We start from the raw sequence: 17,841 nt of genomic DNA, 5'->3' as shown, positions 1-17,841 counted from the left end.
AGCGATAGAGCAAAGCGCGGAGCAGTAAGCAAGAGCGTCCGAACGGTAGCTGAGCTGAGCAGGAAGTCTTTTATTAGAAGCGAGTTTTTCCCCATCTGTCAATTCAATCCAGATTATTTCTTTTCAAATTTAAAACGTTATTACAGATTTCAATGTAATGTTTATTAAGGCTTTGATTTATTATGGTTTATTAAGGCTTTGACGCATGCGCTGTCAGCAGACATGGCTCGTTCAAGGGGAACAGGAATTCCGGTAGGGAACAGAATCGACTGCCACACCGGAAAGAAACAACATGCTTCAACTGCGCCGATTTGCAATTTAAAGTGATTTTTTTAAACTGCGAAACAACTTTTCCGTGCCTGACCAGTTCTCTTTGGATCACTTCATCCTTTATAAAAGGTGGAACATTCGACAACAAGATCTTTTTCGCCGGTTGAATCAAAGGCATTACCAGTGTGTACGAATCATTCAACACAATTCCACTAGCGACTATCTCATTAACCTTGTTCACGTCATCTAGGAACAAAACAATTGCACTGTTCATCCTAGATGCCGACAAGATACTCCTATATCCCACAACTTGAGCAACTGCTATGCTGCAGTCCTCTATAGAGCAGCGCTCCGCGGGGAAGACTTTAATGCCATTCTGCCGCGTTAGCTGATCAAGCTGTACGCTCTCCGATGCTGCCATCTCCGACAGCACACGCTGAACACTCTCCCTAACTCCAGCAAAACCTCCACAAATACACCAAACAACTTTGCCAAAGAAAGAAGAAAAGATAGAAAACTCACACAGCCCGCAGGCCAACGCTCTCGCACTCCACTCCACACCCGTTCAGCTCAGACGTGGAACATTCGACAACAAGACGCATGCGCAGAGAGAGAGAGAAAGAGAAAGAGAGAGAAATAAGTGTTACAAAAGTAAAAAGGGACCCCCTACCTGGAATTGCTTAAAGGATAATTCCGGTATTTAGCACTTTGAGTCTCTTTTCTGGTTTGTTTTGGATGAACTAGAGTGGTGGACAAAGACATTTTGACGATGGGTCCTGTCCCGACTTTTTGACTCGTTTAGAATCGCCTTTGACTGCTTCAGAGTGCCCTGTGTCCACGACTCTAGTTCATCCAAAACAAACCAGAAAAGAGCCTCAAAGCGCTAAATACCGGAATTATCCTTTAAGGCCCCCAAATCACTAAGTCTGCCCCCTGTTGAGAAGAAAATTTTACTATTCACTATTGTATAACAGCATATGTATGGTATATACTATTAATATGAATAATGTTTTTACATACTTTCAGGCTGGTTATGACACAGTAAACTCCATTGACTTCTTTGTGATTCCTGGATCAAACAGCGGAAATTCCATCTCAAACCTCAAGAACTCCAGTAATGTCCATGTTCCCGGTCGATGGGCCTTCAGGGTGGAAGGTGGACGCAACACCTCTAAAAGTAAGAAGTCTTGTCTTTCTAGAAATATATAATAGATAGGTTTGGTTTTTGTTTTGATAAATTTCCTATAACCCCATACAATGTTTTTGTATGAGTAATGTCAACAAATATGAGTATTTTATGTGTTTGTCTGTGTGTTTCCCTATAGACAACGTCATTGGACTTCAAATGAAACTTTCCTCGCTTTCAAATCTAACACAGAGTGGAAACATTGAGAGTGTTTTACAGCAAGTATGTCACACTTATTAAGAATATGTATACAAAATATGGTTCTAATAGATAATAGCTAGTTTGATCTGTCTCTCCATCTTTGTTTCAGATAAAACAGGTGCTGGTCAATTACGGTCTGCCAAGCAACATAGAGCTGAAGTTAAGAAAACTGCAAAAGATAAAGCCGTAAATTCAGTCTCCTTCAGGAAAAGAAATTAAACAGTCCGGTTTGCTTAGTGCCTGACAGCAAATATCCCATTGATCATGTGAAGACTGTAAAGATCCCAGTTTTACATTAATGTGGTTTCATTAAAAATGGGCACAAAACAGCATAAAAGTTTTATAAAAGAGATCCATATAACTTTTTTTCCCATCTTTCGCACTAGGCTTCTTTGCACATTTATGAGATTTCTTCAATGTGACCAACATTTGTGAGCAAATCGTTTTTGTTGTTGTTGTTTTTGAATGTTTTCAATGTATCGATGATGCAGTTTTACAGAACTGGTCTGAATGATTAATTAATGATTCAGACTGATCAGTTCAGTGACCCGGTCTCTAGAGAGGAAGAATGAATAACAACATACATTTTGTATATTTTTTTCCTCACACAAAGCTATCGTATGACTTTAAAAGATTACAAAATATAGTGCATGGGTTGTATAGATAACATCATACATTTTATGCTGTTTTTGTCTCTATTTTAATACTTAACTCAAGCCTAATTTTATGGAAAAGCACAACCATTGCAGTTATTCGAATTTTCTCCTTTTACATTCCCATTTACATTTAATTAAAATTTACAAAATAAAACCATACAGGTTTTGTCATAACATGAGGATGAATAACATGATGAGTGACACAATTTCCATTTTTGGGACTTTATTTGGGATTTGAACTATTTCTTTAATGTCTGCTGCATTTTTACCCATCATGGTGTGTGTCAGACTGTGTTATCAAATATCTGCTTCAAAAGTTTAAACTAGTTCCTCTGGTGCTCTTCGGTTTTTCTGTTTTTAATTTTGAAAAATCACATCTTAATCGAAATGGTACGAAATTTGGTGACTTTTATGGCATTTGGAATGTGAACACAAAAACAATTGAGGGCATGATTCGAGCAGGTAAAAAAAATTGTCACACTTGAGGTCTCCTGTCAAAAATGATCGACCATAGGAAAAGAATAGGAAATTCCCCCCCCCCCCCCCCCCCCCCCCCCAAAAAAAAACATTCAGAGAATGTTTGTATGTACAATCTACAAATCTGCCACGATGCAGAAAAAAAGTGCTCAGCAATGAAGGGGTGAGACTCTAAAACATCAAGAGTGCAAAACAGACACACCCACTCACACACAAGCCTGATCTCATGAAAATGCGTCTCTATAGCACGCATTGTTTATCCTGCAATTAATATGTGAAAAAGAGTTTTTACGTGCATATTATACGCCGTTTTCGCATGCATATGATACGCACTTTATTGTGTGTAATACACACACACCCCACAACACTAATCCTACCCAAACGTATAATACATACGTAACCCAAACCACTAAACCTACCCATGCGTAGTACGTAAAAACAAATTTTCGCATATAAATTGAACGATAAACACAATGCATGCTATAGAGATGCATTTTGTGTGACCGGGTTGCATACTTCTCTAGAAGGTAGTTGCAGGCCTTTGAATTAGTAAACAAGAGCTCGTCAGTCGATAACTTCCAAGTAGCATCGAGATGAAGTTAAAGGGATACTTCACCTCTGGAAAGATGAATGTGTATTTAAAATAGGTCATTTATGTAGAAGAAATGTGAAATTATTTTTTTAATTTGGAGCTTTCTAGACTGAGAAAAGCCAGAAAATGTATTTTTGGCTTATGTGGATGAAAGACAACAACTCCCAGAATGCACTTGCTTCGCTGTCCTAGGAGGTCACTCCCAAGCCACGCCTACCGGTTACAGAGCGCAGTTGAAAACAACAAGGCTAGGCTACTAGTGAGTCTCCGTGACGAGTTTGCCCGGGATTTCGAGATCGCCCAAAATGTCTGGGATTCGGCTTTTGCGTTTTACAGTCGCTATTCATTATGTTTACTGTGGCGAGCAGGACGAGGCCGTGGGAGAACGGTGCGAGGCCGGTGGCGTGATTACTGAGATGCACCGGTCTCGTATCTCTCACGGAGGAGCGGGAATTTTCTTAGCAATTTCTTAGCACATCAACCGATCACTTGTTTAGCGTTCATGTAAACACTACATTCAGATTCACCAATCGGAATGAATTCAGTTAGATTGAAACAAAAGGTGTGCATGTAAACAATGAATGGCGACTGCAGAAAGCAAAAGCCGAATCCCGGACATTTTGGACGATCTCGACGGCCGGACATGTCCGGGAAAAAGAGGATGGTAACCCCTACTACTCAGCTTTCTCCTACTACTCAGCTTTCTCCACAGAACAAGAGCCTGTTAGCTTAGCTTCCAAAGAAAGACGGCTGGTACTATTTGTACATTCTGTGAGTGAGATCCCACCCTCTATGGGGGGGGGGTTGAAAACATGCAGGACAGCCCCTCCTACTGGCTGTAGTCTTTAGCCTCTGGCCAAAAAATCGTCCGATGACGCAAAATGACGATTTTTGCGTCATCTGGGATTTTTTCCAGACAAAAAATACATAAATCTCTCATCTCAGGGGGATATGAGGGTAGAAAGCACGGTAATTCGAAAATACTACAGGTTTTCTACTAATACAAAGCTTAATGCTAAATCCTGAAGTATCCCTCTAAGGAACGCTGGTTTTATCTCACTTTACAGGAAGGGAACCTTTATATTTTCTCACCCCTCAATTTTCAAACATACATATATATCAAATAGACATGATGATACAGAAGAACTAATTGTATTTGATCCAACTTATTTCTGTTCATTTAGCTTGAACAAAATTATTAATTCTCTTTTTTTCTCATCAGATTTCTGGCAAGGTTGCAAGGGTTTAATAATCAAACTTATCTGAAGCATGTGAACAATGAAATGAAACCTGACCTTCCTCTTCAACTCGGTTTATTATAAGCATACTTACATAAGAAGACAAATACCTGACCCAATTGTGAACTCTTTGCTTTCACTTTTAAACACTAAATAATCTCAGTGGTAAGAAACATTACTTTTATATTATATGTATAATATGTCAAATGTTTTTTTTTTTTTTTACATCTTTGTAAATATTTGTCCTTAAAAATAAATTAGGCTTGTTTAGAAATATGTGGTTTGAAATAATAAATGAATAAACATCAGGTTTATAGCATTTTAACACAATTATGCTATAATAAAATATATTAACATTAAAAAGTCAGCGAAAAGGCATCTGTTCTGATATACTGTTAAGATATACTAACTGTTACTCCCCTCGAGTCTTTTTTAATAAAGGCTCAATATAAACAATTCATCTTCACGCTTCACCGACAAAACTTATGGATAACTTTACAATCTTCCTGGGGCTTTCAGAGAGCAGGCTTCGCAAGCCGCAGCACATATCTCTCTGATCTTAGCGAGTGCACCCATACAGCGTCCAGCAAACTATAATTGCCACACGGAACAAAAAGTTCCCTCCTTTTTACACAAAGTTTTTAACAAAAAGAAATAAACATGAAATGATTATTTATTGGCCATGAGACATTATTTGTTTCAATCATATGATTTTTAACCTTATATATTTATATTTAACTGTGAACCATATTGAAGTGAAATATATGAGTTGCCTTTGACGGCAGCTACACTAACCTTTGTAATCAGGTTATTTTGTATTGATGGTCACCATCTATGTCTTCAAATAATCTATTTTAGGATATTACTGAGTGAAAATGGTTTATTTTGTCTGGTTAGTTCACACATTAGCAAGTGAAAAAAAAAAAGGTCTTGGTTCATTTATTTGGCACAATAAATAATCTTTTTATTATAAGGAAATGCTGACATGTTATTTGATGGACTGAGAAACGAGCTTGTTTTAGGTAATTGGTGCCTGATGTGGCTGAGAGAAATGGTCAGTTCCTTTGCTCACCACGAGGGGGAGACAGAAGCAGTGCACTCACTGCAGTAAATGAAACACTCAAATAAATCAGTCAAATTGTTCGGCAATATCAATATTTTACTACAGTAGTTAGTGATGTTTTATTCATATTTCGTTAAAATATAAAAATCAAATGAATTCTGAATGCTAATAACTTTCTCAGATTACTCACAGACTGAAGTAGACACTCTTCTGTCTCTCCTCATGGTTATTTAGCAGGAAAGTTGTTTACCCATCATTCAGATTCACCCATTCAAAAAGTAGCCGTCCGCGTGCAGGTGTGTTGTGAGTGTTCACGTTGTTTTAGATTAGCCTACTATTGATGGTTGCTATTGCTATGGTGTTTTGGACGCATTAATCGACCCTTTTTAGGGATTAATTGCACTTGACTCGACATTAAGCATCACTTAACCTATTTATAGGCTACATTTAAAACTGTTGCCTAAAGTATCTGCTGGTATGTTATAAACATCCCCAATCTTATGTCATTTTGTAGTCCTTCCCCAGTAAACCATTACTTCTCATAAACATTATTAAACTAAACTTCTCTACATCTATAAATTCTAGTTTAAATCTCATGTCATCCTTTTGAACAGCAGGTGGCAATAAAGTCTTGACATCTGATTAGTCACTCTCACTCAGTTTCTGTATGATTACTGAGCCCTATGTTACTGAAGTGATGTTGATGCAAAGTGACATTGGTGTTTTTTTGTTGTTTTTTTGGGGGTTTTTTTTGTGTGATCCTCATTCTTTAAATTCTTTGTAAATACAGTCATTGGCTACAGTCAGAAGAGGGAAAGATGTCAGTTTATCATTTACTTCCCTTTGCAGCAGTATTGGAAAACCGAGAAGTGTTTACTAGTATTTTGTGATTCATTGCCAGCCAGGGCGATATAATATGAAGTATAGTGTTATAAATGTACATACATACACCGATAAGCCAAAACTTTATGACCACCAGCCTAATATGCTGTTGGTCCTACACATACTGCCAAAACAGCACTGACCTGCAGAAGCATGGCCTCTAAAGATCCCCTGAAGGTGTCCTGTGGTTTCTGGCACAAAGATGTTAAAGCACAATGTTAATGCAAAGATCTTAATGCACAATGTTAATGTAAAGATGTTAATGCACATCTTTGTGCCAATGTAAAGCAGCAGTTCATGCAAGTTCCGTATGTTGAAGGGGGAGTCATCGTAGATCAAACTTGTTGGTCCAGGGCAACACCTTGAACTCTTCATCATGTTTCTCAAACCATTCCTGTACAATGTGTTAGGGTGCATTATCCTGTTGAACACCATTGTCATGAAGGGGTGTACCTGGTCTGCATCAATGGTGGCACGTGTCAAATTTGTGTCCACATGAATGGCCGGACCCACACTGAAAAAAAATTATTATTGCCCCAAATAAATTAAGCATAATGAAATTTTGCTAATTTAAGTCATTTAAATTTAGTTGTTGATTTTAATAATAAAAAAAAAACAAAAAAAAACCATCATTGGTTTTATGGAAATTGCATGCGTTTTGAACCAAGCTATGTGAATTAATTAGAGTCAGTTAAAAAAAATAAGTCTTTGCTGCCGTTTCCAGACAGCTTCATGCAGTGTGGGTGAGTTGAAGAATTTGAACATTCCATCGATTTGCACAGTAAGTAATACTTCATATTATGTATCACTATTTATTACAATAAACCGTTTGTTGACTGTACAAAGAATTGCTCAGGTTCAGAACACGTCTTCCACATACAATTTTGTTTTCACAGTTCTACCAGAAAGACTCGGGAGAATAATACTGTGACAATGAACATTTATTTAAGAGCTCAGCAAACAATCAAGTTCTTTGGCGTAGGCACCGTCCGTAACTCGCATTCCGAGGGTACGGAATCTGCAAATCCTGCCTGAAGACGAAGGCAGAGGCGCAGCCCACCCCCAAAAATAGGTGGAGGAATAATCCACCAGGGCGGGGCCCACCCCCCAAAGAACGGTAGAGGAAGTATACCCACCGTGAATCCTGAAGTTCCTGAACATAGAGAGAGAGAAACAAATATGTTAGAACTTATGTTTAATTTTTTTATATATTTTTTTTAATATGGGGACCACAGCCCTCCTATGTTATAACACGTGGACCATGTGCCATCTTTTGATACTGACACGTGGGCGACAGGCCATCTTTTGATAAGACACCTGGGCCACAGGCCATCTTTGATAAGACACCTGGGCCGCAGGCCATCTTTTGATAAGTCACATGGGCCACATGCCATCTTTTGATAAGTCACATGGACCACAGGCCATCTTTTGACAAGTCACATGGACCACAGGCCATCTTTTGATTTCTGTCACATTGACCACAGGCCATCTTTTAATAAGTCACATGGGCCACAGGCCATCTTTTGATAAGACACCTGGGCCACAGGCCATCTTTGATAAGACACCCGGGCCGCAGGCCGTCTATTGATAAGTCACATGGGCCACAGGCCATCTTTTTGTTCTGTCGCATGGGTCTCAGCCACTTTTGGATCTGTCGCATGGATCACAGCCATTTAATTTGCTACGTGGCCGCTGGCCGTCTTTAAGTTCAGTCGATGGACCACAGCCATCATAATACATGCAAAGCCACTTGGCCAGACACCACCACCAGTGTTTAAATAGGAATTTACCTGGACTGTTACTGGAGAGCTTGCTGAGCTTCGAGGATAGTTTTTAAATCTGGTCTTATGTAGGACTCAAATGCAGAGGAAGACCATTTGCCCAGCATCTTGATAGCTGAAGTAGAAATACCACGTTCAACTGCTGTAGTGGCTGTCCCGATCCTGAGGGAATGACCAGTATACTGGGAGGGAGATAACTGCAGCTTTTGAGGACAAAAAACTAGATGAGTCCTGAACCAGCGTTAGAGAGAGATGCTTCGTAAGTTAGAAAAATAGGGGAAGTGATCTAAGAATCTAGGGTGGAATTTTTAGGAATTTTAATCATAGATGAGAAGGGACAATTTATTGCTAATTTTAGAAATTGTTAATGTGATACCAGAAACTTGAGAGTCAGTTGGAGTGCTTAAGAAAGAGTAAAGAAATTAGGTGAGAAGGGGAATCAGAAAAAGAAAGACCAAGGCAAGATTGGACTGTAGATCTGAAGAAAATTCCCCTGGATGCATGAGCCATGAACGCTATTAAAATATGGCTACAATCTGAATATGAAAATAGGAAGAGAAGAGATCATTACGGATGGAAGGGAATAAAGGGGGGTTAAATTAATTTCACTTTTCTGTAATGTTGCTGTTAAAGCATAAACAACATCTGCAAACTCAGACATGTGTAAGTACCACCCTTTTATACTGGGCTATTAGGATATGATTGGATAGATGAGAAGGTAATAAGTGACGTGAACGATTAGGTCTTCCTGGCAGAACTTGCGCTATGCTTCATTGACCAACCGTCACATATATGCCTATGTTGCACGCGCACATAATTTTACACATATTCGCAATTTTATGTCACGGAATGTACTTTTAAGATATTTTTAGGTAAAAACGTTGCTTTATAAATTTTAATACGGTGTTTGTTTGTAAAGATAGCTCGTTTAAAGGTCCCATGACATGAAAATTTCACTTTATGAGTTTTTTTAACATTAATATGAGTTCCCCTAGCCTGCCTATGGTCCCCCAGTGGCTAGACATTTTGATAGGTGTAAACCAAGCCCTGGGTATTTTTGAGAAAATGAAAGCTCAGACGGGCGAATCTTCCCTTTATGTAGGGGAAAGGTCACCTCCCCTTTCTCTTCTTTGCCCTCAAAGAGAATTCGGCCCGCCCATGAGAAAATGAGCTGCGCGAGCGCGATATTGTTTTTTCCTCGGGAGACATCATGGCTTGCAAACGAGCGAAGCATGGCAGTTGCTCAGTGTTTGGATGTACAAATGAACACACAAGTATTTTTTTAGTTCCTTCATCCGAGATGTGGAAGACGATGTGTTCATCTCTGAAGAACCAGTGGGTTATGTGAATTTCTGATGTGTAATTGTTCAAGTTCAGACAGATAATCTTTCTCTCAAAATCGTTCAATACTGTTTAGGCATCAGTAAATCAAGCCAGTGACTAAAACATCAACTTAACATCGTTTCTCTTGGTAGGATGAAAATAATCTTATTTAAACTGTGATTAAAATATATACAGAAAGCGATCACAGAACAATCCCTTTCCAATCGCCCAAGCTGTCAATCACACAGCGCGAGTTTATCTGGACACTTGCCAAAACTCGTTATGAAATCAATGATGCTGTTACACTGCACAACGAAGCTCTTACTGTGCTTACCTCATCATGTTTGCATTGGTGAAATCATTAGTGAGAGTGCAGAGAGTGCGTTGCAAATGATAAGATCTTCATTCACGCGATCAACAGACTGTCATCTGCTCAATGCTCATCACTGCAACCTTTTATGTGATGGGAATAGATCTAAATACTTAAAAAAACTTATCACGATTCGTTAATCTCCATCCATCCATCCATCTTCTACCGCTTATCCGGGGCCGGGTCTTGGGGGCAGCAGTCTAAGCAGGGATGCCCAGACTTCCCTCTCCCTAGACACTTCCTCCAGCTCTTCTGGGGGGACACCGAGGCGTTCCCAGGCCAGCCGGGAGACATAGTCTCTCCAGCGTGTCCTAGGTCTTCCCCGGGGTCTCCTCCCGGTGGGACATGCCCGGAACACCTTCCCGGGAAGGCGTCCAGGAGGCATCCGGAAAAGATGCCCGAGCCACCTCCATTCGTTAGATTCGTTAATCTCGATAGCTGTAATAGTAAAAACGTATAATAGCTGGAATAGTAAAAGTTTTCGAGAGAGTTCCACATGTAATGCTAGCTATTTCATATGCAAGCATGTCAGCCAATCACAGCAGTGGGCATTTACACTGAAGTCTCACAGCAGACACGCCCCTTCAAACAGAGTGTTCATATCAGAGGCTAAAATCAGGCTAGGAAAAATGCCTTTTATTTCTAAATTATTTAAAAAATGTTTCTTAAAAACATACTAACATTATAAGGGCACCCCCAGGAAACATTATAAAATAATAACATAATCCATGTCATGGGACCTTGGAAGTGATGCGTCGCTTGTGAAGAACAACAAAAGGTGTGGAACCATTATATTATTTATTCAAGAATTCCCTCATTGTGCAGTTTATTTCAGTTAGGACAGACTTGATTTCACCCAACTCCTTGGCCACCTCTCTGATTGAGTTAATGACTTCCCTCTGCATTTCGAGGACTGCATCACTGAGGACACGGCCGCTGCTGGAGGGTTGAGAGCCGCGTGCCGTGGAGACGCTGGGCCCAGAAGGCTGCTCAGCTGCAGCTGGAACACCCAGCGACTGAAATAAAGATTGTTCTATATGAATAAACTGTAATCATGTAGCCTACATACATGTGACTTGACTGCATTCATTTGACTTATTTCACTTACCTGTGTCATCCGGTGCATCTGGCGTGATGCAGTGTCCCCCTCTGGCATGATGCAGTGTCCCCCTCCGCCACAGTCACCACTCCACTTAATAGGGATTCCCCAATAATTGCCGCCAGTTTCTCATCAAAAGGGGTCAGCTCCCCTTTCCCCCACCCGTGGCAGACACACTCTGGCGATGGAGCGCTAGACGCTTTTTTGCATCGACTTTAATGTCCGACCATTTCTTTTTTATTTCGGCCACGGTCCAAGGTTGTGAGGCTGCAGCATTAACGGCGTCTGCAACCTTTTGCCACTCAAGTGCCTTTTTGGCATTAGTAATGCCCACACTGTGACCTCCAAACAACATTTTACTCCTCTTTTCCACCTCGCCAATGATAATTTCTACTTCACATTGAGTGAAGTTACGTTTCTTGGTTTTCCTCTCTCGCAATCGATGATTTCGCAATCGATGAATATTAACTTGTGGGCATTTCACAGACTATTTATGGGCAACTTGGGCATGACATGAAGCCGCAAAAGCTGCACTACATTTAGAATTGATTGTGATTTATTAAGGGAAAACTGCGTAGGATGTGCGTGCGCACGGTTTTATAAATCCGAATATTTCTGTGCGTACACACGTCCTAAGTTTCATCCGTACGCCACTTCTGACGCAAATCCTACGCAAAGTTTTATAAATGAGGCCCCAGATCTGTTGCACAAGCCTATGTGCTAAATTTGGCATACCCAAAATAACTAAAATAGCCTACTATGAATTTCTTCAGAAAGTCCTTATGCAGATGGATTCTGAAAGACTCACCCCTAAAATTCTAGGACTGAAAAACAGTCTAAAGGGGGTCGCACACCGGACGAGAAACGCAGCGCTGCGTTTTTAAAATTCGAACACATTATTCTCTATGAGTGTACACACTGGCGGCGCCCAGCAACAGCTCAGGACGTTGTTCAAAATCCTGCCGCGCCATTTACATAGTTTTATATTACATTTACATTTATTTGTCTCAAATCATTGTTAATGTATATAGGCCTACTGACTTCATTCTGTGCTGCAATATACATTTAGTTTTACATTCATTTACAGAAATCAGCTGCTTGAATGAAAATTGCTGATGTTATCGGATTTTCAGGTGATATTCTCAATTCATTCAGTTAACGACCGCTCTGAGGTAAAGTATTCAGACTGCAGACTTAGCAACGATTGTATTTAATTGTACAGTACAATCATAACATAGTACAGACGTTATCTTAATTCCATAATGTCCTTAAACAACAATAATCGTGACCATAAACTGAGAAAGTGCGCGTCCGGTGTGCGATACCTCGAGTTGTCCTAGACCCGGCGCTTCTCGTCCGGTGTGCGATACCTCGAGTTGTCCTAGATGCGGCGCTTCTCGTCCGGTGTGCGATACCTCAAGTTGTCCTAGATGCGGCGCTTCTCGTCCGGTGTGCGATACCTCGAGTTGTCCTAGACACGGTGCTGCACTCCTCGTCCGGAGTGCGATACCTCCTGTTGTCCTAGACGCGCGCTGCGCTTCTCGTCCGGTGTGCGACCCCCTTCCTACATTGTTAGTTGATGAGTTTATTTATTTAGGTGGGTGAGGAAGCTTTTTAGGTTGGGTAGAATCTGGGATCTCTGACCCAGTTTGTTCGCTGGCTTCCATGGCTGCAATATGCTGTGTTTTCCGCCAACTGGCAACCTGTGGTGGCAAAATACTATTTGGTATCTTGGCGGTATTAGACAGAACAAAACAAAAACAGACATTCCAACACGGAACTCACATTTCAAAGTAAAATAACTGACTGTAGCATTGCTTTTCAGAGAAACAAGTATTTGAACTCAGCAAGTTTCCTAAATATCTGCAAACAATATGGTAGTTTTATGCTTTAATACAGTCAAAAACTTGCATACAGCACCTTCAAGGCACAGTCTTTATGTTTATACAACTGGCCGTTGGAGACGCAGCAGATTAGTTTAGTTTTTAATGGAAATGCCCACAGATCCAATATAGCCTACACATGCGATTTCTGTCCCTGCTTTTTATGTTCACAGACATAACCGACCGTGTTTGTGAACTTTGTTTTTTACATATTCTTGTGTGTATTTGAGAGTTTAAACACAATAATAAGACATGAAAGGGAAGTTATAATACTCACGAGACGTGCCATCTGACAGCCAGCTTTCTGTGCGTGTGCTTCAGATGTGTGCGCTCAGAAAGTTTTAAAACGCATGCCGATAATAAACGTTCATGAAGAAGAAGAACTGCAATATCTGTGAGTGTGATCTCAATAGATCATAATCAAAAGCAAGCAGACGTTTTGTTAGTATTTGTCAGAGTATCCGATGCAGGCAGGAGCTGTTGAAGGAAGCGCTTTCCTGGAAAGGGGGCGGGGAGCAGTAGCTCATTTGCATTTAAAGACGCATGGAAAAATTGGTATTAACAACATGGTATAATAAATTATCTGTGAGGCATTTTGAGCTGGAACTTCACTGACACACACTGGTGACACCTGAGACTTATATTATATCTTGAAAACAGGGGCATAATAGGTCCCCTTTAAATGGCAAGTAACCCCAAAACGGAACGTTTCAGTCAGAAGACCAAAGATGATGGAAAATGACCTTTAAAGTATTCAGAAAATTCTGAAGATATAATAATAATTAATAGCTAATAAAAAAAAAATTATACATTACATAATTATGTAATTCTATTTGTATTATATTATATAAGGGATAATCCATAGGTGTGCATTTAACAATTTTAATGCATGACGTGGAAGCAAAGAACATATATTTTTTTATAATGAGATCTAACCCTCAACCAAATCCTAATCCTACCCTAACCCTATAGTAAGTGACGTCACTTGCCGAGGAAGCAGGGGTAACTGAGAGTGCAAGTCTGCAGCCAGACGCTATCGGATAAATCAGTGTGAAAAAAATGTCAGAAAAAATATGGTTTTTTCTCTCTCTCTCTTGACAGCACCAGAAATATTCTACCCATTCGGCTCATCAGGAGACACAAGAAACGCTGCTGTTGATGATGGAAGCTCCTCAGTTATTCCACTGTTGAGTCCATTTCTGTTCTTTGGCCGCACATACAGGCAGATTTAGGTAAGAATTTTAATCCATTTTGATTCAAAGTCTAACAGTGAGTGGAATGCTTTATAAACTCATCTAGGATCATGTGATGTGATTTTGACAATATGTCTCATGTTTTAGGTTAATAATAATGGACACCTCACATTCAACCAGCCTTCATACCAATATGTTCCCTACTCCTTTCCTGCTAATGGAAGCCAAGATATAATTGCTGGTCTCTGGACCGACCTTAACAACCGTGCGAGAGGTGTGGTTTCATATCATCAGTACACTAGTGGAAGTGTTCTCACACGCGCCACTCAGGATATAAACAATCATTTCCCAAATCTGACCTTCAGCGCTTCTTGGGTCTTTGTTGCAACCTGGGATAAAGTCCCTTACTTTCCCAACTCTAACACAGTAAGGTTGATGTACTTCTGAAATGTGAATGTGTTCAGTTTATCCACAATTCAGTTCAGTTTCAGAATTAGTAGTAGGTCAGTCAATAATGCTCATAAAAATAATTTTAACATTACAAAACTGTAATTTTATCATAAAAAAAATTAAATAAAAAGATGAACACTGCTAAAGTGATTATCTTTTTTCAATCTTTGCAGGAAACTTCGTTTCAAGTGGTTTTAATTTCAGGCAGTAGTTTTTCATTTATTCTGATGAATTATGGTGACATTGCTGTAACAGGACTTGAGGTGGAGGTAAGAAGCTTGTATTCTGTGTTGAGAACAAAATGTTACTATTCACTAAAATATATAGCATATGTACTGTATATAAACACTATTTATATGATTCATGATTTTTATACTTTCAGGCTGGTTTTGACACAGTCAGCTCCACTGACTACTCTGTGATTCCTGGATCAAACAGTGGAAACTCCATCTCAAACCTCAAGAACTCCAGTAATGTCCATGTTCCCGGTCGATGGGCCTTTAGGGTGGACAGTGGACACACCTCTATAGTCTTGTCTTTCTAGAAATAGATGATATATATATCATCTATTTCTAGATGATATATATATATATTTCACAAATTTCATATTATTATTATTATTATTATTATTATTATTTTAACAAGCCAGTGTTAAATTTTATATAACCCCATGTAATGTTTTTGTATGATTAATGTCAACAAATATGAGTATTTTATCTGTTTGTCTGTGTGTTTCCCTTTAGACAACGTCATTGGACTTCAAATGAAACTTTCCTCATTTTCAGATCTTACACAGAGTGGAAACATTGAGAGTGTTTTACAGCAAGTACGTCACACTTAGGCTACTACAAATAGGCTATTTATGCAAAATATTGTTCAATAGATAATAGCTAGTTTGATCTGTCTCTCCATCTTTGTTTCAGATAAAACAGGTGCTGGTCAATTACCATCTGCCAAGCAACATAGAGCTGAAGTTAAGAAAACTGCAAAAGATAAAGCCATAAATTCAGTCTCCTTCAGGAAAAGAAATAAAACATTCTTGTTCGTTTGGTGTCTGACAGCAAATATCCCATTGATCATGTAAAGACTGTGAAGATCCCAGTTTTACATTATGTGCTTTCATTTAAAGGTAGGGTAGGTAATCCTGTTCAGAAACACTTTTTTTTATACTGGGTGAAATGGTCCTTCCATCCTGATAGTAGTCAATACATTATGTGTTTAGAAAAAGGAATGAAAAAAATCAGACCTCTGTAGCAGCTGCAGGACAGTAAAAACTCTGACCAATCACTGCCATTCGGTGCGAATGTAAAGAACCAATCAGATGCCTTCATGTCTCGTGCCCGCCCGAGCCCCACTGCGCGCGCTGCCCGGCGTGCACTCATCACATATCACCGTTCCCGGAAATATTCAGCTCAAAGCACCTGCATATGCAGTCAGCGAAGGCAAACAAGGCAAAAACTACTTCCTCGGACCCTGCCCGCGCTCTTGAACGACCTCCTCTGCTTCGCCCTCAACCCCGGACCTGTCCTCGAACCGACGATGCGGTACTTGTCTCCAGACTCGGAGTGTACGTTAGTCTTCATTAGAGTCAACAATGTTTTCATCATGGAAACTCTTACATGCAAAACACCGTATATGTTATGAATCTTACACGAAATTCATCTTCATCACAGTGTAACTGATGGTAATGGAAAAACGTGTATCAATGCAACCTGTTTTTAGTTTTGCCTTATAAATATAGCTCGTTACCGAATGAAACTTTACCATTATCGATATGCTAGCTTGATAGTGAGTACTAAAAGAAATCTTATTTGTTTATATTCATAGTGATAAAGTTAGGTATTTTATTACATGTGATTCTGACATGATGTCACTGTATGTACTGCGCTCCTTCCTCTCCACTCGTCTCAGGTAATAAATGCGTCTTGTTCCAGCCTGAGCGTTTGGCGTCGCGCGTTCATGTGTTTTGGGGGCGTGGCTTTGGAAGGAGCTCAGAAGGGAGGGGGTGGAGTGAATGGAAATAATGAGCTGTGTTTATTGCAGATTAAAAGGTCTACAGTCACTCGATTTTTATATTTTCTTTTTCAGAGTACTTACATTTTAATTATGTATTGGTATATAAAGACAGTTTAAACAAATTTGGAATGTTTTTTTTTTTAGAAAAATGATTACCTACCCTACCTTTAAAGGATTAAAATGGACACAAAGCAGCATACAAGTTTTATAAAAGAGGTACATATGAAAAAAATAATTACGATTACAACTTCCTTAAATCTTCCACACTCGGTTTCTTTGCGTTTTTATCCGATTTTTTCGATGTGACCATTGTGATAGTTTTTTTGTTGTTGTTGTTATCATTTAAATGAATCGATGATTCAGTTTAACTGGTCTTAATTATTAATTAACGATTCATACTGATCCGATCCACAATTTCAGTTCGGTGATCAAGGGTGCGTTCCATTTTTACTTTACTTCCATTTTTTTCTTTTGTGTAATTTCATTTTCCTCCAACAGCACATACCTACAGGATTTTATTTCCTCCAACAACTTATATGCAAATAGCATGGTGCAAAAAAACAAATTCATAAATAAAATAATAAATCAGCTCCATTGTGAATTCCAAGTGATTAAGGGCTTCATGCGTCTCATTTAAACCTTATGCAAGAGTTCTGGCAGTATAGTGGGAACTCATTCAAGGTAAGCAACGATGCAACAACTTTACCCAGTTTTGGATTGATATTGAACATCTAATATTTAAATTCGTAAAGATATAATTTTGTTATATAAAAATAAGGATTCGGTGCAAAATTTGGTTATTCACTTACTTATTATGTATGGAAAATACCATATACAAACAGAAATGGACTAATAATAAACCTAACATTATATTATTGGAATATTCCAATATAATAGCCTATGGAATATAAGGAATGAAAAAGCAAAACAGATGACTTTTTTTAATGCTTTTCTTTTTGGAATTATTTGTAAGTTTTCCCCTGTATATTTTTTTATTATTATTGTTTTTTCTGTTTCCTTTGATGCTGTTATGAGTGTAATAGATAATAGTTGAATAAATTCCTCTGATCCTCTATATATGTATGCTGTTATTGTTCTGTAAAGCATAATACAAAATTAAGTTAACGAGTGAAAGGCATACAAAATTGGAGTGTAACGCAG

General features: G+C 39.1%; 2 protein-coding genes across 6 annotated transcripts in view; both read left to right on the top strand.

Annotated features, from left to right (window-relative positions):
• LOC309485186 (uncharacterized protein) overlaps positions 1-17,841 on the top strand; it is a 92,439-nt gene that overhangs the window by 38,167 nt on the left and 36,431 nt on the right. The gene's annotated exons all lie outside the window — the stretch shown is intronic.
• Positions 13,565-15,208, top strand: LOC309485644 (sushi, nidogen and EGF-like domain-containing protein 1; the record flags this gene model as incomplete). The annotated part of the gene is made up of 4 exons (XM_082152576.1): positions 13,565-13,576; positions 14,362-14,640; positions 14,838-14,933; positions 15,047-15,208. 4 exons carry the CDS (start codon positions 13,565-13,567, stop codon positions 15,206-15,208), a joined length of 549 nt encoding a protein of 182 aa, XP_082008702.1.

Source organism: Leuciscus leuciscus (genome assembly GCF_965113295.1).
Source record: "Leuciscus leuciscus genome assembly, chromosome: 21".
Taxonomy (NCBI): domain Eukaryota; kingdom Metazoa; phylum Chordata; class Actinopteri; order Cypriniformes; family Leuciscidae; genus Leuciscus; species Leuciscus leuciscus.
This window is presented reverse-complemented; position numbering and strand designations above follow the sequence as displayed.